Source organism: Athene noctua, chromosome 13, assembly GCF_965140245.1.
Source record: "Athene noctua chromosome 13, bAthNoc1.hap1.1, whole genome shotgun sequence".
NCBI lineage: Eukaryota > Metazoa > Chordata > Aves > Strigiformes > Strigidae > Athene > Athene noctua.
The window spans coordinates 7505254-7527261 of NC_134049.1; the positions used below are offsets into that span (position 1 = coordinate 7505254).

At 53.6% G+C, this 22008-nt stretch overlaps 2 protein-coding genes across 3 annotated transcripts in view; one reads left to right on the plus strand and one right to left on the minus strand.

The window, feature by feature from the left end:
- Positions 1-3405: 3405 nt before the first annotated feature.
- Positions 3406-8378, plus strand: HAPLN3 (hyaluronan and proteoglycan link protein 3). The gene is made up of 5 exons (XM_074917143.1): positions 3406-3464; positions 5028-5187; positions 5457-5828; positions 6949-7251; positions 7446-8378. The coding sequence occupies exons 2-5, from the start codon at positions 5061-5063 to the stop codon at positions 7724-7726; spliced, it is 1083 nt and encodes a 360-aa protein (XP_074773244.1). The 5' UTR covers positions 3406-3464; positions 5028-5060; the 3' UTR covers positions 7727-8378.
- A 194-nt stretch (positions 8379-8572) lies between these two features.
- Positions 8573-22008, minus strand: part of ACAN (aggrecan) — a 28587-nt gene continuing 15151 nt past the window's right edge. Inside the window, exons 15-20 of one of the 2 annotated variants that reach the window (XM_074916959.1) lie at positions 15755-15868; positions 12935-13093; positions 12354-12436; positions 11865-12009; positions 11146-11328; positions 8573-9695 (exon numbers count right to left, since the gene is read on the minus strand). In XM_074916959.1, coding sequence (XP_074773060.1) covers positions 9607-9695; positions 11146-11328; positions 11865-12009; positions 12354-12436; positions 12935-13093; positions 15755-15868 — 773 coding nt within the window. In that variant the 3' untranslated portion in view covers positions 8573-9606. The remainder of the gene's footprint in view (positions 9696-11145; positions 11329-11864; positions 12010-12353; positions 12437-12934; positions 13094-15754; positions 15869-22008) is intronic. The other variant, XM_074916960.1, reaches the window with a different exon arrangement.

The following is a 22008-nucleotide window of genomic DNA, read 5'->3' on the forward strand; positions in this document are numbered from 1 at the left end:
TCCTCCTTTGGCTTTGATCCTGGACAAAATCCCCCAGCTTGGAGCAAAACTGCTTTTACACCCCAGTGTGCTTCCAGGGCTGGAGGGAGCTGTGGGTTTTGCCAGGGCTGCCCGCGGGGATGCTCCTGGCAGAGTCCCCTGGGCGGGTCAGGGGACAGGATGCTGCTGGAGTAGGATCCCCCTGCATTGAGGATGGGGTTCCTGGTAGGGAAGGATCAGTGGGGGTGGACAGAGGAGCTTTGCTCCTCTACAGACTCTTCTGCCACACTGGGCAGGGACTGCTGAGGTTGGCAGGAATGGTCCAGGGCCACCTACATCCCACCACAGCTCTGTCCCCACAGCTGTGCAGAACCTCCATGCACCTTCCCGCTGTTGGCAGTGCCCTTCTCAGCCATGCACCCCCTCCCTGGGCCCTGCCTGTGGGAGGTGGGCTCCTGCCTGGCCCCGTGGGTGCCAGCCCCTGGCACCAGAGGTGCTGGAGGGCTGCCTGCAAAGACCGGACTGAATTCATCGCAGCTGTGGCTGCTTGGTAATAAATAGCAGCCACAGCTAGAGCCAGGGTTGGGAGGGGGACAGTCAGCCCTGTTCACCTCTAGACATGCCACCCTTATCGCCAGGAAGCTGGGGCAGAGATAAGAGCAGCTCGCTCTGAGTCCAGCCAAGACAGCCCCGAGCTGGGGGCACGGCAGAGGCTCCATGGAGAGGGTGACGGGAGCAGATGCCATGTGTCAGAGCAGGGGATGCATCCTCAGCACCCGGCTGCTGCTTCCCCCTGCCCATTGCCACCCCCCAGACGAGCCCCTCTGACGGACGCTGAGCCCCTTCCCAGCTCTGCGGCGTTTCCTTCCTCCTCTGGAGCCCCAGGATGGGGGGGTTGGTGAGGGCCAGGGCCCCCTCCACGTCACGCACAGCCCCTCGCAGGGCTCTTCCTGGACGCGGCTGGGTTGCTGGGGCAGCAGGAAGGCCAGGAGGGCCGGCACGCTGTGGCCAAGGCACCCTGCTGCCTGTTGACTTGGCTGCCTGTCCTGCCAGCTGCCCGTGAGCCGGTTCCTCAGGAAGCAGCCGTCGGGGAGAGCATCCTCTCGCCTCCACCCGGAAAGCCCTGCTTGGATCACAGCCTCCATCCCACCAGGAACATGGGTTTTCCTCCCCCGTTTGCGCCTTGGGCAACAGGTTCCTGCGAGAATCGTCCTGAACAAGTGGCATTTCAGGGAGAAATCTCTCTGGTGAGGCCACAGTGGAGCTGTCAGCTGCTGAGTTTGAGGCGGGGAAGACAGGGATGACATTTTTATGGCTCCCGTTCAACGAAAAGCTCAGCCAGCCCTAAACACATGCCCTAAACACGTGCTCCTGGGTCAGAGCTACCCTGACCCTGCACAGCCTTGCTTACCCGTGGTCCCACCCAGGGTCCCCCTCAGGAGCAAAAAATAAATCTGGGATCATCCCTGAAGCTCCAAAAATAGGGTGGGAGGGAGTGAAGGGGATTCCTCGGGGGGGCTGCTGGTGCTTGGATCCTTCCCGATGCTGCCCACTCCCCAGGAGGAGGTGGAGGGCATTGGCGGCCACATCCACACAAGAGCTGTGGCTGAATATGAGCCATGAGCTGTTGCTGAAAAGAGATGCAGAAAATCATCCTTCTCCCTTTCCCCACTGCTGCTCCCTTCCTCAGGCCAGGCAGAGGATGACTCCTGTCAGGCACGGCAGTGCAGGCAGCACAGGGCAATGTGTGGCTTGTTCCTCAGTGCTGAAACAATGGGGCGCCCACACCAAGGAGCCGCATGCCTGGATGGGGCTCTCCGTCTGTCTGCACAGCCAGTGGGGTGGAAGGAGCCATCCTGATGCTGGCTCACTGGGACACAGACAACTCGGGCAAGCAACATCAGGGGGGCACCGGTGGCCAGGATGCAGCTGGGACGCCATCCCACCACCTCTTCTGGCCATGGGGCAGGGCCGGGGGGACCGGGGACCCTTGGCCGGGATGCAGGCAATGCGTCGGCCCCGCGCCGCCCTGCCGGGAGATGTAATCGCCCCTCCATTGTGGGCTGCAGAGCAGCCTGCTCCGGGCAGGCAAGCAGGCAGCGTGCCCGGCCGTCACGCTCCCCTGTCCCTGGGCAGCCCGGCCCTGCTGTGTCCCTCCTTGGGAACAACTGGTGGGCCCTGGAAAAAAGAGAGCAAGGAAGAGCAGTGTCTCCAGACCCTGGGTCCTGCAGCTGTTCCCTGTTGGGGCTTCCCACGGGGGACAGGGCTTGCTGGGCCGGCGCTGGCAGCAGATAACGCAGTTTCCGTGCCGGCTGCTCCCTATCAGCCTGGCGGCAGCGGGCAGACAAGATTGCACCCCGAGTGCGCCATGCCAGGGGGCTGTCGGGAAGGGGTCCCGGCCCCCTTCACCCCACAGCCAGCCCTGATGTGGTTTATTTTTACACGAGTTGTTTTCTTTCCGGCTTGATGCTGTCCCACACAGCGGCAAGAGCCGGAGCGGGCCCCCTGCGCCTCATTTCCTTGCCATAAAACAACAAAGCGGGGGGTGAAGCGGCGCGCCGGGCTGGGGCGGCGGGTCGCCGGGTCAGGGCACACGCCGCTCCGTGGTTCCTCCATCTGCTCGGCCCCACTGGCCGCTCTTGGACCAGCATCCCCTGGCTGTGCCGCCGCCGTGCTGCCCTTCCTGAGGGCTGGATCTGGGGCTCTCGGAGCCAGGGCTGTGTGTCTGTGTGCCATCGGGAGTTGGCATGGAGGGCATCACCCAAGTCTAGGGATGGTGCCCCCTCTGATGGGTGCAACTGGGCAACCCAAAGATTTTTCCCTGCTTTCTGTGCCTCCGCTTTGCCCCCACAGCCCCAAGCAGACCCTGAAGAAGCTGAACACTGTGGCTCAGCTGCCTCCCCTGGACCCCGGAGTGGGCAGGCACTGTCCTCACACTCCAGGCACAGACCACCCTCTGCCACAGCCCACCCGAACTGAGCTGCTTGTGCCTGTGGTGCTCCTGCCATGCGCGTGCTTGACACCACCATTGCCTGGGGACCACGGCCAGTCCCTCTGGTGGGATGTAGGGCAAGGGATGGCTCTTTGCCTGCGACACTGAGGCTTCACTGGGGCTTTGCATGGTTGCATCATGGGGTCCCACTGGCCCCAACGGGTCACCCTGCTCCCCGCTGCTCTCCCCTCCAAGCTGGCGGCAGTGCAGGCGGATGGCACATCACAGCGGACGCATGCGGGCAGCGTGCGGGCAGCGTGCGGGCAGCGTGCAGGCCCATGGTGAGACCATTGCCCAGGCACGGCGGGCGGGCGGGGGGCTGGGGGCAGCCACCCCATCTCCAGGCTGCGAGCAGGGGGTTGGGAAAGGCGTGTGTTTCCCTTTAAGAGGCAGGCCCTGGAGCTGCTTCCTCTCAGCCCTGCAAGAGCCCTAAACACAGTGCATCTGCCTGCAGCCTGCCTGCACGCCTGCCTGCAGCCTGCCTGCAACCAGCGTGAGTAGGGCTTGGCCCTGGAGCCGGGGCTGGGGAGGGCTGGCACCCCGGGGTGGTGGGCACCCTCCTTGCCGTGGAGGGCTGGAGGGCTGGCACTGCCAGGGAGGGTACCGGGCATCACCGCGGAAGGTGCTGGGCATTGCTGCGGTGGGTGCTGCAGCGTGACGCTCCCTGGCATTGTGGTTAAGGATGCTGGGCCCCTCGGCACGTCACCGGGACGCTGGGCTCTGGGGGGTGGCTAGGCATGGGGGCACAGGGGAGCCAGGGCTGGTGCCCCACAAGCTGAGATGCGCGGCTGCCGGTGCCTCGAGCCTGCCGTGCTGCGGGCGGGCAGCACGTGGCGGCGCGCCTGCGGGCGCTGGTGCCTGCAGAGCTTCACACCGCGGCCGCCCGCTCCCGGGGCTGCGCTGGCCGTCGAGCCCGTGCATCCCACCCGCGCCAACACCGGCTCTGCAGACCTCGGCAGGTGGCAGGCGTGGGCTGCACCCCACGAGAAGGTGAGCAGTGGCACCGACCGCGGAGGAGAGCCCGGCAACGAGCAACCCATGGTGGGAGCAGCCGGTTGCACGTTCTGGCCCGCGGAGACCACCACCGTACCCCATATGGACCCTGCCGGGGGTGAGCTCCTGCTCTCCCACAGCCCCCTGGCCTGGGGCATCTTTGCAGGCGCTCCTAAACCTTGTCTGCCCAAGGGGCGCAGATGTCAGATCCCTGCCAGTCTTGGAGGGGGGCTGCTGGAGGCTTGCCGGGTGCTGGGCCCCCTCTGCCGGCTCCGGGAAAGCTCGCAAGCCGGCAAATAGTGCTGCGAGCCGCGCTGGGTGAGCCCCATGCAGGGCATCCTTGGGTGCTCGGGGCACCCAGAGCTCAGGGCAGCTCGGGTCTCTGATGCCATGGGGCAGCCGGGCTTCCCCCCAGCCAGGGGATGCGCTTTGGGAGCGAGAAGGGTTGCGTGGGGACAGTGCCAGCTGGTGACTGGGGTGCAAAGCGGCAGCCCTGGGTTGGAGGTGGGGGTCCTCGGCCAGGCTGGCTGGGTGCTGCCGGGCTTTGGCCAGTGCTGGGACAGTGGAGGCAGCTCCAAGCTCTCTTCTCCTCATCTCGGCTGGTTTGCACGCTCGGCTGCCTCTGTAAACTGAGCTTGTGGCTTACAGCGGGGCTCGGCCACTTCTCTGCCCCTGCACCCCCTACGTGATGTTTTCCCAGTGCTCTGTGTTCAAAGGACACCCTGGGATCCTATTTCCCCAGGCTGCCCTGTCCCCAGCTTGGGCTCTGCTTCCCGCTCTGGGCTGGGAGCTCTGCAAGCCCAGCAGTGAATGCGGTGGTGCGTGGTGGTGTGACCCAGGCAGGAGGATGAGGATGGAGGGGACCAGGAGCCCTGGTTGTGGGGCAGGTCCGAGGATACAGCTCAGGTTGCCTGCACCCTCCCCTGTGGGCAGGCGAGCTGCTCTGCCGGCTCTTCCCGCCCCTCTCCTTGCATCCCTGTAGTGAAGTCTACCCAGTGCCAGGCAATGCTGGGGTCCTCCTGGTAATTTTGGGGTGTTACTGCAGCCCTTTCCCCCTCCACAGCCTGGGCTTGGGGTTTGGCCTCGCTCCCCAGCCATGCTGCTGCTCCTGCTGCTCCTGGAGGCCACCCTGCTGCGGCTGGCCAGCGGCTCCCACCACCCCTTCTACAACGGCTTCTACTACAACCACATCATGAACGACAAGGGCAATGGGCAGGACAAAGGTATATTGGGGATTGGCAGGGCTGGCAGAAAGGGGGGCTGGCAGGTTGGCACAAGGGGCTGGAGTCCCCCCCTGCCTTTGGATGGGGCTGGGACCTGTCCTGTGGGAGGGATGTGGGGCCTAGAGGAGCAAGCGGGGATGCTCCAGGGATGCTCAGGCAGAAGAGATGGTGGCAGGAGGGGGGGAGCTGAGTGGCTGCAGCGAGATCTGGGGATGCTGCCCAGCCCTGGATCCCCACCTCCCCATCACGCCTTCCCTCCCTGTCCCCAGTGGTTTACTTTAACGGAGCCAAACTGGTGGTGGAGACCCCCAAAGACCCCGTCTACAGCTCCAATGGCGCCAACGTCACCCTGCCCTGCCACTACCGCTACGAACCCGACATGGAATCCAAGCGCAAGATACGCATCAAGTGGTCCAAGCTGCGGGATGACTACACCAAAGAGCAAGACGTGCTGGTGGCCATCGGCAAGACCTACCTGGCCTTCGGGGACTTCCGGGGCCGCGCGCACCTCCACCAGGCCAACCGGCGTGAGGCCTCGCTGGTCGTCAGTGATGTGCGCTTGCAGGATGATGGCAAATACCGCTGTGAGGTCATCGATGGGCTGGAGGACGAGAGCAACGTGGTGGACCTCCGGCTGCAAGGTGGGGGCACAGCGGGGACCGCGTGACTCCCTGCACCGAGCCAGTGCGCCTGGCCTGCCTGTGGCACCCCCTCCTTGGGGAAGGTAGCAAGGCTGGGTGTTTGGGGAGCCCAGTCGTGGGCAGAGAGGGGCTGGGAGGCTCAGTGTGATGGGGTGGTGGCTTGGGGCTGTCTAACTGTGGGGTCTCAGCAGTGAGTGAGCCCAGAGCACTCTGCCCAGCCGGGATGCTGGAAATGCTACTGTGGAGTCAGAGTTGGGGTGACCCCATGGCCGCAGCATTTCCTGCCTTTACCCACCCATTTTCCTGCTGTACTGCGTCATGTGCGGCTGCCCCTGTGCCTCCCATCTCTGGGTATTGCCATGCATCTTGTGATGAATCTTGGTGACTGGTCAACCCCTCTTACTCACTTGCCATGAGGAGCCTGACTCAGCTCTGGCTTCACTGATGAGTTCAGAGCTGCAGAAGTGTCCCCCTTTCTGTGTCCCTGCCCACCCCCTCGGCCCTCAGGCCCTGCCTCCCATGGTGGCTTGTCCCCACCGGTCCCTGGGACTGTGGTCCGTGGGTGGTGCACATGTTCCTGTGGTGCATCCATCCCTGTGACGATGATCCATCCATCCACATGCTGGCAGTCCATGTGTCCCTGAGATCGTGGCCCGTACGTCCCCATGATGCTGGTCCTTGTGTCCCTGTTCCTGGAGCTTGCGCATCCCTGTGACGATGGTCCCCCCCATCCCCACAGGGGTGGTCCGTGCCTCCCTGGGACCACTGCCTGTGCGTCCCCAGGGCCGTGGTCCATACAACCCTGTGGTGGCAGTCCCTGCATCCCCTTTATCACCGTCTGTGCACCGTACATGCAGGTGCCGTCCCCACGAGGGTGGCCCGTGTGTCCCCAGACCCGAGCCCCTTGTGTCACTGGGCCACCAGATGTCGCTGGCAACTCGCCGCTGGCGCCTGCGTGCCCGAGCAGCCCCATCCCCGCATGCCTGAGCCTCGGGCTGTGCCACCCTGGGCTGGTCCCTGTCCCAGAACCTGAATCTGGGGTGGGTTGGGGACCCCTGCGGCTGGACTCGGGGCGGGTGGGCTGCCCACGGAGCCGGCTGAGTGCCCCATCTGCCCCCAGGCGTCGTGTTCCCCTACCAGCCTCCCCGCGGGCAGTACAGGCTCAACTTCCACGAAGCCGAGCGAGTGTGCCAGGAGCAGGGCGCCATCCTCGCCACCTTCTACCAGCTCTTCCAGGCCTGGAGCGAGGGACTGGACTGGTGCAACGCGGGCTGGCTGGCTGATGGCACCGTGCATTACCCCATCCGACAGCCCCGCAAGCCCTGTGGTGGGTTGCACCTTGCCCCGGGCATCCGCAGCTATGGCCCGCGCCACCGGCACCAGCACCGCTTTGATGCCTTCTGCTTCTCCTCTGCGCTCAAAGGTGGGTGCTGGGCCAGGGGCTGGGGGGGTGGGATCCTGGGGAAGGTGCTGTGCCCCGTTGGTGGCATCCCTTCCCCTTAGGGCACAGGACGCAGCCTGGGTGGGGATGCTCCAGGCAGGGATGCTCCAGGTGGGAATGCTCCTGCTGATGCTCAGCACTGATGCTCCTCTCTCATGTTGCCCTCTCCCTCCTAGGAGAGGTTTTCTACCTGGACCACCCAGCCGGGATGACGCTGGAGGAGGCCAAGCAGAGCTGCCAGGATGTGGGGGCCGAGATCGCCCGGGTGGGGCAGCTCTACTCTGCCTGGAAGCTCCTGGGGATGGACCGCTGCGATGCCGGCTGGCTGGCGGACGGCAGCGTCCGCTACCCCATCGCCAAGCCCCGGGCCAACTGCGGCCCCGCAGAGCCTGGTGTCCGCAGCTTCGGCTTTCCCAGCAAGGGCAGGTTTGGGGTCTACTGCTACAAGGAGAGATAAGGAGCCAGGAGGGCTCCTTGGCAGGAGAATGTTTCCAGCCTGACTGCACAGCGTCAGGTGTTTCCCAGGGCTGTTTTTTGGGGTGACTGGGGGGAGGTGGGGTTGGGGGGAGGCTTCTTTTTGTTTTATTTTGTTTCCTTCCTTTGTATTTTCCACATCTTGCTCAGCTGCCAGCACACGCAGCTGCTCAGGGCAGCTGCCAGCTGGGTCAGCATGGGACCATCCCTGGCATGGGGTATGCGCGAGGACGATCCCCATGGGCTGCTGCCACCCCGCTTGGCCCCTGCCACCCTGTGGGTGGTGGCCCCTTCCTGCGGTGGCAGCATGTCACTGACACCCACCTGCCCTTCCAGGCTGGTCCTGCCCCTGAGCTTGTAGGGTGGGAGCGAGGTGAGGCTGGATTTAGCCAGAGGCAGAGAGCGGGTGCCTCTGTTGCATCCCAGCTCCTCTTCCAGCCCTGTCACCATCCCACTGAAGGATGCCATTGTGCCTGTCCCCATGGGAGCGCCAGTGCCTTATCTCCATGCGCCCCTCGCTCGGACTCCACTTGACCTCTGGTGCCTTCTTCTTCGAGTGTTAGGTTATGAAAAGATGTATTTTCCTGGACCTCTTCTAATAAATCAGTGGAGAAAGCTGGAGCGATGTGGCTGTGTCCCCATCTCTGTCCCAGCATGAGAGGGGTCTGCCAAAGAGAGAGAACTTGGGGATCCCTGGCTGGACACCCAGGACTGTCTCATCACTGCTGGCTCAGGCCTGCACCCACTTGAGCTCCTGCAAGGGTCCCTATGCTCCCTCATTAAGGAATGCTAATTAACCCTCTGTGTGTCTGGACAGAAAGCTGGAGGGTGAAGCAGTTCCTGCTGGTGATGGGTTTGAGGCATGTGGGTTAATCCCCTCCTGGGGCAAGAACTGAACAGTGGGGGTGATGTCCTACCCCAGGGTCCTTCTTTGGTTGGGGCTTGGGAAACACTCACACCGCCCCCCCCCAGAGTCCCCAGGGCTGCACCCTTGAGTGCTGGCTGGGTCTGAGCTGGTCCTGTGTAGATTGGGGCACCCTGTTTGGGCTCCCCTTCCTTCCCTGCTCCCTTGCCATGGGAGACCCCCCTGGCCCACATAGACACTCCCCTTCCTCAAAAAAAACCAACACTGACAAAGTGCCCATTCCGATTTCACTCTCTTTATTATTTATCATTCTTTCAAAATAGGATATGTTCAAAAATATAAATAGGTGCAGGGAACGCTGGTGCCCCGCACGGTCCCCTGGAAAGAGCACATCATCCCGGGATGGGTGCTGTGCTGCAGGGGGGGCAGCGGGGAAGCAGAGAGGGGCCGCAGCCCCCAGCACCCGGGTCCCAGGTCTCAGCATCCCTTCGCCTCCCTCTTCCCACAGCTCCTTCCACCGCAGCCCCCCGGCCCTCCCCACCCACCCCGACACGCTGCAGCAGTAGGAGGATTCTGGAGAAAAAAAAATAAAATAAAACCCCAAAAGGTGCTGTTCACCTCGGAGATTAAATAACAGAAATAATTACATTGTTCGTGCATAAAATCAGGAAAAAATAATCATCTTTATTATTTAACTTAACCCCCTGCCCTCTGCAACCCCACCCCCCTCCCTGTCCCCGAAGGCACAAAGATAATTGGAACCGGACGGTTAGTAAAAATGCTGAGATCTAATTCACTTTGCTTTGGTGCTTGGAAAAACATTAATTTTTTTTTTTTATATATATATACACAAAGGTGGGTTTGTCTTTAATATAATTTTTTTTTTCCTTATATGACAAAAAAGCAACAAGAAGAAGAAGAAATCGACTCTGTTAATATAACTGTTCTGTTAAAAATCTCTCTTTCTCTCTTTCCCCCTCGGTCTCTCTCGCCCCGCTCTAATGGGTGGGTCTGTGCACGGCTCTGCCGCTGGGTCTCGACCGGCTCCTGGGGCTCCTCTTGTATAGCCTGCGCTGGTAGTTGGAGGCTGCAGAAGAGGGAGGAGAAGAAAAGGCACCTTGTTAGCAGGAGCTGGGACAGAGACGCTGCTTGTCCTGCACCGGCTGCCCTGGCCCCTGGCTCTCTGAAATAACACGGGCAGCCGCAGGCAGTGCTGCCCGGTGGGCGGCTGCGTGTGCCCCGGCGCCAGGCTGCCTGCCCATGCACAATCGGCGCTTCTCTCACCCCTGCAGCTGGGGTTTGCTTCACCCAGGGGTGAAGGTGCCCGGTGCCTCCCGGGAGCCTGGGCAGGAGCGTCTTCTCTGTGGATGCTTGTGCCATCCCTTCCCTGGGGCTGGCCAGGAGGGCAGCTTGGCTAATGGGATGGGCATGGGGACTGCTTCCCCATCGTGCCCACTGCCCTACCAGTCCTTCCCTGATCCCCTGGGACAGGGAGGGAAATATCCATGAGCCATGGGATGTGCTTAGGGCACAGGAAGGAGAAACAACCCCGTCTGGCAGGCAGGGACAAGGTTTCTGCCTGATCTTTGCTGCCATTCTCCCTCGAAGCTGTCACCGCTCCAGAGATTTGATGGAAGGAGCAAAAGCTGGTTGGGAACAGCCTGGGTCTCTTGATTGCTGGTGATTTGTGCCAGGAACAGCCTGCAGCTCTCTGGGTCTGCAGCAGAGCCAAGGGAATCAGTGGCTTGGTCTGCACCATGCGGTTGTCCTCAGACACCTCCTTCTTCCCTCCTCCTCCCTGGGGTGGAGTTTTGTCCATTAAGCCTGTATCGACTTTCCCTGACCATGGGACTTGCTTTATCTTGAATTGCCCAGCTTGGACCAGAACCTGGCAAGAAGGCCACTGGACAGATGTGATTTGGCTGAGAAGCTTTTTTTCTTTTTGTACTGGGAAGCTGCAGGCCAGCAGGGATGGGACAGGGGTGTAGGCAGGCCTGGGACTGGGCTGGGACGCCAGTGGGAGAGGGCCGGCTGCTGTCAGCTGGAGGCCTGCCCCGTCCCTTGGCTCCTTTCTGCTCCCAGGGAAAGAGGATGCTGGGGGGGGGGCTCAGAGGGAGCACAGCTCACCGCCTCTGTTCTCTCTGCTGGTGCAGGTAGTGCCAGAACTCACCCTTTCAGAAGCTATTTCTTTTACTTGCTTTTCTTTAAATAGCCTGGGCCCTTGGTAAGCTCCCTGTTGCCCTCTCCTGGCTCTGGACCTGCCCCTATCCTACCTAGGTGGAGAAGCTCCAGGGCAGGAGTTGCCTGGGCTGCCCCTCCAGCCAGTCCCCGTGGTCCACACCTGCTCAGAAGATGCCAGCCCCCATGGTCCCATCATGGGGGAGCTTTCAACAAGCCAAGGGGACCACGATGTCTCCTTCTGCCTGGCTCAGAGCTAACCTGCACCCTAAAATAATGCCCCCCTCATCCCCAGCTCCTTCTCCCAGCTCCAGGTGTGCATCAGCCCTGGAGGTAAAGGGGCTGAGACCAAGACATACGGTTTATGCAGGATATCCGCGGCTCCTCCCACTGCCCGTTGGGCTGGCACCGAATCGTGGGCACGTGGCGCTGGATGTAGCCTTGGTTGCACTGGTACCGCACCATGGAGTTTATTTCATAGCGGTCCTTCTTCCGGCCGAAGGTCCTGGCGTTCTCCACCACGGGAGGATCCCCGCAAGCCACTGCAGGAGATGGGCAGAGACATGTAGAGCTCAAGGAGCCCTGCCTGGCTGAGCAGGCAGCTCCTGCCTGCCTGGTGCAGGCTGGGCATGCGCAGCCTCCTCTTCTCCCTGACATAAAACCTTAAATCCCTTAGAGATTTCCTCTGTTCACAAAATTTAGGGGCAGGGGGATGTGGAAATTCTGTGATGGGCCTTGAAATTAAGCAGCTGTCTGCCTTAAGACTCCATTCCTGCCTCCTGGAGAGGCACCAAGAGCTGGGCATCACAACAGCCCCTGGCATCCATGGGAGGGCATGGAACCAGTGTATGGGAGTGCTGCTGCAGCCAGGGGATGTCTCTGCCTGGAGACATGAAACCCCATCCTTGGTGGCTTGCCTCATTTGTTTTCAAGCCCTCGGGAAACTTCTGTTGCTAATTCCTTCCACCTATTTGACCATCTTTTGCAGTCACAAAACGTTCATGTGCACTGGGGGCTCCACTCCAGCCCCACAGCTACTGAGTCCCCCATCCTTGACAATGCAGTGCAGGGTGCTGACCTGTTCCTTTCTTGCAGGTGAAAGGGAGGTGATAGTTGCAGGGAACGTCATTCCATTCGCCTTGCTCGTGCCAGATCATCACAACGCAGTCCTCGCCCGCCACGAAGAAGTTATCGGGTTGGTTGGGCCGCCAGTTCTCAAATTGCTGCCAAGAGAGGAAAGCCCTTTGCCTAAGGCTGAGCCCTCCCCTCTCCTGCACCCTCCTTCATCCTTCCTGCTGCCTCACCCATGCATGTCACCAGTAGAGACCATGGGTTACCAGCACTGCTACTACAACTGTTATTTTTATCGCAACGGTGCCCAGGAACTTAACTGACCACCTTTACTAGAGGCTTCGAAAAACCACGAGCACTACTACAAAGTTTAGGGCTGCCTCTGCTCAATGCCTAAGCACTCAGCAAGTAACTCATGGGGCTCTTGCCACCCAAGGGGAACCTCTTTCCCACAACCTCAAGGCAGCAGCTGCCCCGCCGCGGGCTGCAGGCTCACCAGGGAATGCCCATCGGACCAACGGAAGTCGTTCTCCACAGCTCTGTCACTGAGGCCGATCCACTGGTAGTCCTGTGCGTGGCCTGGAAAAAACGGAGGGGGAGAGAAGGGTGGGTCATGGTTTCCTTACATCTTCTTGGAAGTGTTTCTTTGCCATCTCAGCTGTCTCTGGCCCTGGAGCCTCTGGGTCATTTGGTTCCTTCCCAGTCACTAGCCCCTGATGTCCTTTTTTCCCTGCATGATGCTTGTCCATCTCCCTCCCCGCTCAGTGTGTCATGAGCATGGATCCACCCATGTTGGCACGGGTCACTGTGCTTGTTGGATGAAACGAACATCTTGTGACCAAGCCACATCAGCAATGTGATAAGAGCAAATATCTGAACTAGCCAAGAAAGGGCCCTCATCTGTCTCATGGCTGGATAGTTTTTCCTTTCCCACACAAGGGTGAGGCCTCATTAGGAAATATCTGAGCACCAGTGAGGGAAACTGTGTTTTTTACATCATTTTGGATAAATCTGCCCATGGACTCAGAGTCCAACAGATGAACCCCTGCCCAGTCTCAGGCTGCCCTCAGCACTTACTGTTCACAAATTCTTGCTCCTCTGGGGTGATGATACTGCTCAGATGGGCTTGATGTTGTCGGCATCTGGTCTCTGCATCCATCCAAGTCTCCCTCTCTTCAAAGTGCCTGTAGCAGTGGCCCTGGAATTTAGTCCAGCCTTCCTCACAGTTTTCCAGGTCTGAAACACACAAAGGAGGGAGGAAAAGGAATTGGTGCATGTGTCTGGAAGCCTTCCAACTCATGTCTTAGCAGCTCATGCTCTCGTGACATGGGACAACACATGGTCTCTTCCACTAAAAAGCAAACCATGACACTGTTGCCTGTGAGAAACCCCAGGGAAAATTATCAGAAGGCATCCAAGACATATGCAGAGAGGGGAGCCTGTGTTGAAGACCCCATGTTTGCAGTAGTGTGACCAGTGCTACTAGAAAACTTGAGTGATACAAACATTCCTGAACAATTCAATCCCTGTATCGTGTTCTTAGACTCTGTTTTTGAGGAACTGACCAAGCAAGAACCCCTCTCTTCCCATTTGTGCTGGCCTGCAGACTTTTCATGCTTTGCAAAGAAACTCCAAAATCAAGATGCCCAGAATCAACACGTATGTGTAGAAAATGAAAGAGGGAGAAGAGCCCAGGTTTGGGTAGTTGCATGGCTTGGTGTGGTTCTGGGGTTCTGGAGGAGAAGCAAACCTACCAAGATGGGATAAAAGAGATAGAGGCAGGAACTTACCATGGTGGAGAGAGAAAATGAAATCTTAAGGAAAAAGCTGGAGAAGTAAAAAAATTTCTCAACTTTTCAGAATATCTTTTATCATCTGAGAAACACTAAAGAGTTGAACCCATTTATTAAAAAAAATAAAACCACAGATTGGGGAGAGCAGAGGCAAAGGGAGAAACCACCAGAAAACACCTTCGGCAGCTCCCATGCAATGTAACACCACACATGCTTCATGTTACTGAAAGAAACAGTAAATGAAATGTGTTTGGTCTCAGCCTTTCAGATGCTGGATCTACCATCCTTTCTCAGACACTTGCTGCTCTTGGAGTGGTGGGGTTTCATGAATCCTTATGCCTCTCTCCCCTTCCAGTAAGGTTTTCTGTAAGGTTTCTGCTTTGTTACACTTGCTAGGTCAAAGCACTTGTCACCTTCAGTCACACTAATTCCTCCTAATCCATCCTTCTGGTGTTCTTCCAGCTGGATATTGCAGACACTTCATAGATGTTGGGAGGGTTGGTAGTTAGTTGAGACATTAAGAACATTTTCTGCCCTCTTCAACAGATAAAATGGACTATCTGGAAGTAGCTGAAGCTCTAAGGATTCTTGGTCTTTGCAGGCAGATTTTCCTCGCACAAGGTGAGCAGAGAACATGCTCTGTCTTTTGAGATTTAAGATTTTTTCCAGCAGTTTGAATGCAACCCCTTGTCATCACGGCCTGGTGATGGACGGTCAGCAGGACATTTCCTGGGAGAAAGCCCACTCTTTCCTACATAGCTGTTACTTAGGGGGGAATACAACAGCAATCGTCTTGGAAAAGAATGACAAAAGTCTTTTTCCCTGGTAGGGACACTGTTGTGGTGAGGAGAAGGACTGGCTGTGTGCACAGATGGCAGAGCTCACCTACAGCGTCCTGCTGTTCTTGGAGATCAACAGCAAGGATGGTCTGCCTCATGGGAATAATGAAAATTTACATTTCCCACTGGATTCAGGGCACTGGGTTCCTCTTGCATCACCCAGACTATAACCCTCAGGCATCATGAGCCCATAAATCACAGAAGAGAGGAAATTAAGTCCAGCTTGAACCAAACCAGATTGTAAGCAGCCGCAGGGTAGAAAGTCTCTTGTTGGATTACAGGGATCTTCAACAACAGGTAGCAGGGATGGGCAGATCAGGGGCTGTTAAGGTTGCATGAAGAAAGAGATGTTAAGACAGCACAATTCCTGCCCAGATGATCTGATGATCCTGAGCCTTCTTCTTACGGTCTACTCCATATGCTCATATTGGAAGCAGAGAGATGCAAAGGAAAGGGAGGAGAAAATCCGATATATGTTACTATTACTCATGCCAAGATGAAGAAGCCGCTGCAACCTTATTTCTCTTCTGTTTGAGCAAGGCAGGAGAGCCTCAGCTTTAAGAAAAAAACAACTCTTTCTTTTCTGGTAGAAAAAAAAAGGAAGTATTAGTGCAGGTCAGAGTACCTAATTTTGATTGAAAAATAGGTCACTTCATGCTTTCTCAAAGTTCTACATTCCCTGCTGATTTTGCCACAGGAAGCCATGTTGAAAAGATGACAAAAATGTCAGGCACTGTCAAATTGTTGGAGATTCCTGGAGTGAACGAGGTTTCTCTCAGCTGCATCTTCACAGAGAGAAACACAGTCATTTTTTTGTGGCTCTGTTGAAGCATCCTTCCATGAAATTCCAGTGTAGCAGAGAAAGTTTGCCTGGGGTAAAGATGTACTCAGATATTTTCCTACTGTTACAGATGAACAGAAAGACCCTTGGCCCAAAGAGACAGAGACTTCTGTGACTGGCATTGTTACGATCCGTATGAAGCCTCACTAGAGAAACTTTAAAAAGAGAAAGTTGAAGAAGACACCAGAAGCTCCTGCTGAGGGATCTTAGAGGACACACTGCTGTGATGGACAAACTAATCAAAATATATAATCAAAAGTCTCAAAGCTCTTCCCTAGTGTACTTTAAGCTGCTGTTAGAGGTTAGTTTACTGAGATGAGGGCAGGACTGATTGGAGCACTTGGGACCAGGTTTTTTGGGGTGTAGGGTGGGAACAACGTAGTGCAGCAGTTAGTAAGATTAGCTGAAGCCAGATAGGCCGTACCGATCTCACACAGGTCCCCTCCGTAGCTGGGAAGGCATAAGCATTTGAAAGAGTCGATGCCATCAACGCAGGTAGCTCCATTCAGACAGGGGCTTGAGTGGCACTCATCAGTGTCTGCAAGAAATCAAGGGCTTCCATTAGGGCTCTGGGCAGACAACTCCACCAACAGAATTTGTTTCCTTGCTTGTTTAGGAGGGAATATCAGTTGTTTTGGGGGAACTTGGGAGTTGTTAGGGTCTTATTTTAAAACATACTGCCACTGCTGCTGCTGGAAGAATGAAGACAAGAGACCCAACCCACCCTACAAGGAAGACATTGGTTTTCTGTCACTTGATGGTTGAACACCACTCTGAAGATATCAGTACAAGCTCATCAAGATGTGTCCAGTACACAGCACTCAGTGCCTCTGACAGCTGTGGGAACTCTTCCTTGTTCGCTGTCTCTGCCTGATGCATCAAACATGCAAACTTGTGTCTGTGTCTCCAACCGCTACGGGTCTATGAGGAAGAGTGTGGAATCCTCATAAGTGATAGCAACATCCTGAAATAGATCTCTGTCTCCTAACCAACATTCCTGGTGGCCAGTGCTCACTACTTGTTTCTTCCTAACCATGATTTAGATGAAGTTCTGGGAAAGATTTCAAGAAATCTCTTCTCACTGAAGATGAAGAAAGTGCAGAGCAGAAAAGAAGGGAGCTCAAAGGTGGTTCAGAGACCCTCAAATTTTCCCTCTGAGGCCCTTAGGCCTAGCTATGGGTGCCTCTTCCTTGGTGAAGAATACTGAAATTCAGTGTCATTTTCTCCAGATCTGTCCCCACTATGTGCCCTCTTGTTTGTGATGGGGCTGAAAGAAGCTGGTACATCTTTTCCAGCTGTGAATTCCATCTTGGTGGAGGAAACTACTCTTAATTTCCCATCTAGATAGAACAGTCATTAAGATCCTTTTTGCTTTTCTGGAGGTGAAAAGAGAATTTGGTATGGGAAGAGTTTGTTCCCCAACTCTCTAATGTTTCTCAACTTGCTAATTAGCACAAGTAGTAATTGCCATCATTTTGTAGAACTTCCATCCCCTGTAATCTTGGGGCAGAAGGAGGGAAGCATAGATGCTCTGAAAAAGGCCACAGGTAGCCAGTTTGTATCTATATATTATAAAATCTATCTTGAGCTGGAAGTAAAAGCTCTCCTCCCAGTATCTCTCCAGACTGAGCCTTAATCCTACTTATCGAGCTTTGGAATCAGAAGAAGTGTCATTCAGAATGGAAACAGTTCAGAGACATTCGACTCAGAAACAAGGAGGAAGACTAAAGAAGAATGTGAGACCACATCCACGCAGGTTAGGTTAAATGATGACTGGTTAGATCTTCATGTGAAACAACGTTTCTCTCTTTCACACTCAGAAGAAATGTAAGGCTTTAAAAGTGCTGACTAACTCTCCATGCTCTTCTTGTGGATGGTCTGGATTAGCGATGGAACATTCAAAGATGGTAAACATGCTGGGTATGGAAATACCAGAGCAGTGACTCCCCAAGGTCTGTGTTTATCTTCTGATTTGGGTATATTTGGTCAGATATTGTCTCCCTGCAGAACTGTGACCCAGCTGCTCAGTGTCCCCAGAGATATGAGAGCAGATGTGTGTCATACCCCACGTGGCTGTCTAGTCACTCAGTGGCCAATGTCTGATAATGTCAACTAAAAGCTGACATGTTCCATAATGTGACTAAGTGCTGGAGAAAATTCTTTCTGACCTTGGATGGTAAATCCATTTGTGCTTTGGAGCATGAAGATTGTCATATTTATTCTAGGCTGTATCACTGCGAGCAATGAAATTATTCCTCAGATGGCTGACGAACTTCTTACTCCAGTTTTTCAATTCTTCTCCAAGAGAAGGAATGTTTTCCTCTGGATTGCCCTTCTGAACACTCATAAATGCTTTCTGGATTTCTTTATTCACTGCAACATGAAGAGAATTCCTGTTTCCATGACACCAATAAATACTCTGAGACTTTCCAGAACAAAATGGAGGTCACAGGCCTAGTAGAAGAGAGGAGCTGAACTTGGCTGTCTATTGCTTATTAGTCACACTTGTAGTTCCTAGAAGATAGAGAGCATAAAGGAAAATGAGGTATCCTGAGGGATGATTACAGCTCTAGAGGCCCCTTGGGCTTCCCAACAGCAGTGGCAACAGAAGTTCATGTTGGTTCCAGTGGGCTGCAGCTGAACAAGTAAGGAAATGTTCTCCTTTGTCCGTTAGGCTCCATGAAGTGGAAAGCATGCCGCAGAAATGGGAACAAAGCACACACGAGAGCTAAAGCAGAACGTTTAGCAGGGAATAATGAGTCTTCAGCTGTCTTTGGCCATGTGAACTAAAACTTGGTGCATCCAAGATCTCTTCTGAGATGCAGGAGACCTGCTGTTAATTGCCATTCCTGGTCTTGGAGGAGGAGGGAGCAGGGACACGCATGGAAAGTCATTGCCACAAATTTCCAGCTGGGAAATAACACTGGAACAGAATTTCCTTTTACAGATATTGTATATAATATGAATACACATATTATATATGCTGTAAAAACAAATCTCTGCATATAATATATATGTTATATATCTCTCCATACATATACATATATATTTTTATATATGACAGAGAGACCAAGTACTTATAAGTAGTGTTGGAAAAACAGACAACAAATACAGGTGAGACACAGACACGTTTTCTTCCCAGAAGGGTGCTGCAAATGGCTGGAGAGAAGGCATTTTAAACACATGATGATCATAAATACCAAAGTCACCCTTCAGATTGTTGGGCTGTTGGGCCAGTGACCCTGTCTCCATCTGGATGTAGAATAACCTCACCAAGCTGGTATCAGGAAACTCAAATGTATCTGTCGGCTTGGAGGAAGCGTTGCTGATTCAGGTCCTCCCGGAAAATCTGGGTCTTGGAGGTCTTTTAGAAAAGTAATCTCTAAATGGTAAAACTGGCAATGATGTTATCTCTGGAAACGCTGGCGAGTTGGTTTGTGGGTGTTTCTAGGATATCTTACCTAGGCCATAGGATTTATGGGAAGTGAGAACTTCAGTAAAAAAAATATAAATCCCATTTGTCACACAATGCTTGGCTATTTTCTTCATAGCCTTTTATATACCATAAATGTGTCCACTTCCACAGGGTTTAGAGCGAGATGAGGTTAGTAAATCACCGTACACCCCTCCAGCCAGCTGAAAAGCCTGTGGCACAGTAGCCGTGCCAGCTCTGCTCAGCACGAAGCGAGCACCCACTTCCACAGCACCAGCTGCCAGGCACCTTGACACTCAAGGATCTTATGCAGACCCGTGTTATTTATTTGCTTGGGTAAGCAGTCATTCAAAAGTCAGCTCTGCTTTGAGATGCAGCTCAAGTGCTTATCAACCGACAAGAAGACAAGACTACTGCTATTATTACCCAGTGCTAACAAAGGACAAGCGATGCGGCATGGGATGCAGAACAGAAGCAGCCCTTGTGTTCAAGAGCTTCAGCTCTGAAACAATGACAGGGGAGAAAATGCCTTGCAGTGCCCTGAATAGGAAGCCCATTTAGAGCACATTATAAACTCACTTCTTGAGGATAATGCAAAATTAGCAGCTCTTTACAAGACGATTTGTACTGCAGTTAATGGTGTCCAGAAGTTGCAAAAGATTATTCAAATCTATTGTCACAATAGTTCCTATTTTTTGCTACTCGCAGGACCCAAGGTCTAACTTCTAGATTTTTCTTTTTTAAAATAAAACAATTAAAACAAAATATCCAATCTAAACAAGGTCTTGCATCTGAAGACGTAAACTGTTGGTTGGAGAAAGAAGAGGGAGTTACATAGCTACAATACAAACTTTGAATTTGTTTCACCATTTTCTTCCTAAGATTTCTTTTACATTGCTAGGTACATACTATATTTAGTCAGAACTATTTTCTTTTGGTGCGACTAAACACAGCATAAGTATTCTCCCAATGCCTTTGAAAACAATTTGCTGTACTCGATCATGGAAACTGGAAAGAGAAATCCTTTAGAAATGAAAGAGAAGTAGATTGCTCCTGGTTTTGCTCAGAAGGCCAATGGCATGCAAAAGTGAACAGTGGTAGAGAAGGAAATGTTTTTAAAACCCTTCATCCCGAGCTAAGAAGACAATTCTAGAAACAGCGCTAAGACTTGTTAAATAATACAGTTTGTGCGTTTCTCTCAGTGGCAGCCTGTATGGAAGATGAGCAAGAATACCCATTAAACAAGGTCGGCTTTGTGCTTAAAACATCTGCTAAGGAGCAGCAGCTTGTGAACAGAGAGAATGTTATCAGCCATACTCTGAACAAACTGTATAGTTTGCCCGAAGCTGTAACGGGTTTAAAAATACACCCTAGGATTTAAACTCCTGTTTTAGTCCTGCAGTGAGGACAAGGTAAGACAGAAAGGCAAAGCATTTTCAGGACGTCCAACAGTCTCCATTGTGCTCCTCACCCTTTCTTTATAGGACCCATCGTAAGTGCAATTATCCAAACAAGGACTCAGAGACCAGCTAGATAATTATCTTCTAGTGACTGAGGAAAAAAAATCCTCAGGTACAAATTAAATTTGCTTTTCAGAGACTCCTGGGAAGTTTGAACTGCCAATCTGATAGCTCAAACAGCAAAGAAAAACATTGGAGCAATTGTAGAGTGATTCCTACAAGAAAAGAATAGGAGGAGTCGGGGAAAACAGTTCTCTCACATTTTAAGTAAAATGCTAACATCGAACATCACATAGCCAGCTAATGACTTACAATGAGCAATTAAGTCATTAAAATAATTAACTACAATAATTAAACCGAAGCCTTCATGCAGCAGAAGGGACAGATATTACCACAGCCTTAAAAAGCTATATTCATCTAGAGAGCAGCACGGTGCCAGGAGAACCTGTCGATCTGCTGGGACCTTCTATTTGTCCAATGTTCTCATGGAAGGAGAGGTCAGGAAATTTTGACATCTCCGCCTCCAAAATATTATGTGTAGAAGTAAACTGACATTTGTGTAGCGCTAGTCCAGGACTTGCCTCTTCAGAGAAAGATTTTAATTAAGCTAATGAACTTCTGATGCAAAATAGACAATATATCCAGCAGACATCTAATCATCTGGTCAGCCACAAATGGTGTGTGCTTTTGCTTGTCTTTCAGCCAGGACTGGTACCTCCAGCTCCTGCTTGAGAACGTACTCTTCATTCCACATTAGGTGAAACATTATGAATCAGGTGAATGTTTTCTAGACTTTTTTTCTTTGGGGTTGATCTTCTCTGGACCAACAAAACGCTATCCCTTGGACTTCCAGGGTGTGAAGAATGAGGAAAACCCATCAAGACCTTTCCACATTTGAATTCTAACCTTCAGCTGTGTCGGGGCCATAGGCAGCAGACTTCATGAACTCATTTCACCAGAGAGAAGCAGAACTTTACACAAATAACTGCCATTTCAGCACATTTCTCTTTTTTCCCCCAACTTGAGTGAAGTTTTTAAGTCACTGACTGGTCAGAGTGCTCCAAACCACAGCCTTTCACTGAAGCGCCAGCATGCTTTTTTCAGCTAATAATTATTTGTCTTCAAATGTTACCAGAAGCAAAAAGACCCGCTGAGTTGGCAAAACTCTGGATGAAGAAGCCAAGCCTATGGACAATCCTTCAAGTTTGTGGGGTTCCTGTCCTCACGGAGGAATCAAACTGCTGACTAAAGATATGTGCATGTGTAGCCTTCAATTTGGCAAAATACTAAAAAATACTGGCACTCCAAGCGTTAATCTTCAGTCTTCTCGTGCTTCTGGCTCTGGCTTTTAGAAAGAAGTGGAGGCTACAGCAGGGCAGAAAAATACCATTCTTCTTAAATCATCCCACTAAAAAGACTGCTGGATCTATACTGGAACCCTTCAACGACAGGACAAGAGGGCACCAGCCACACGCCTCCCTGCTCCTCACTCAAAGCTCCTGTAAGCTGAACTAGCTTCACCCATGCTTTAATGTTAGTCAAAATCAATTGCACTTAATGGGTATCCATTACATACTATGCACTCTGAGCACTGCACAAGGCACCGATCATTTTGCAAGAGCTAAATTTCAAGACTGGGAAGCTTCAGGTAAAAAGGCAGCCACAACATGGGAAAAAGCATTTTGGGTTTCAGCCTGTGGTTCTTCCTTGTAGACTTTCTATTTTCACAGTCCGCAGAGCACTGTAAGGAGTAACATTTGAGAAAAGGAAATCTGTGATTATTTT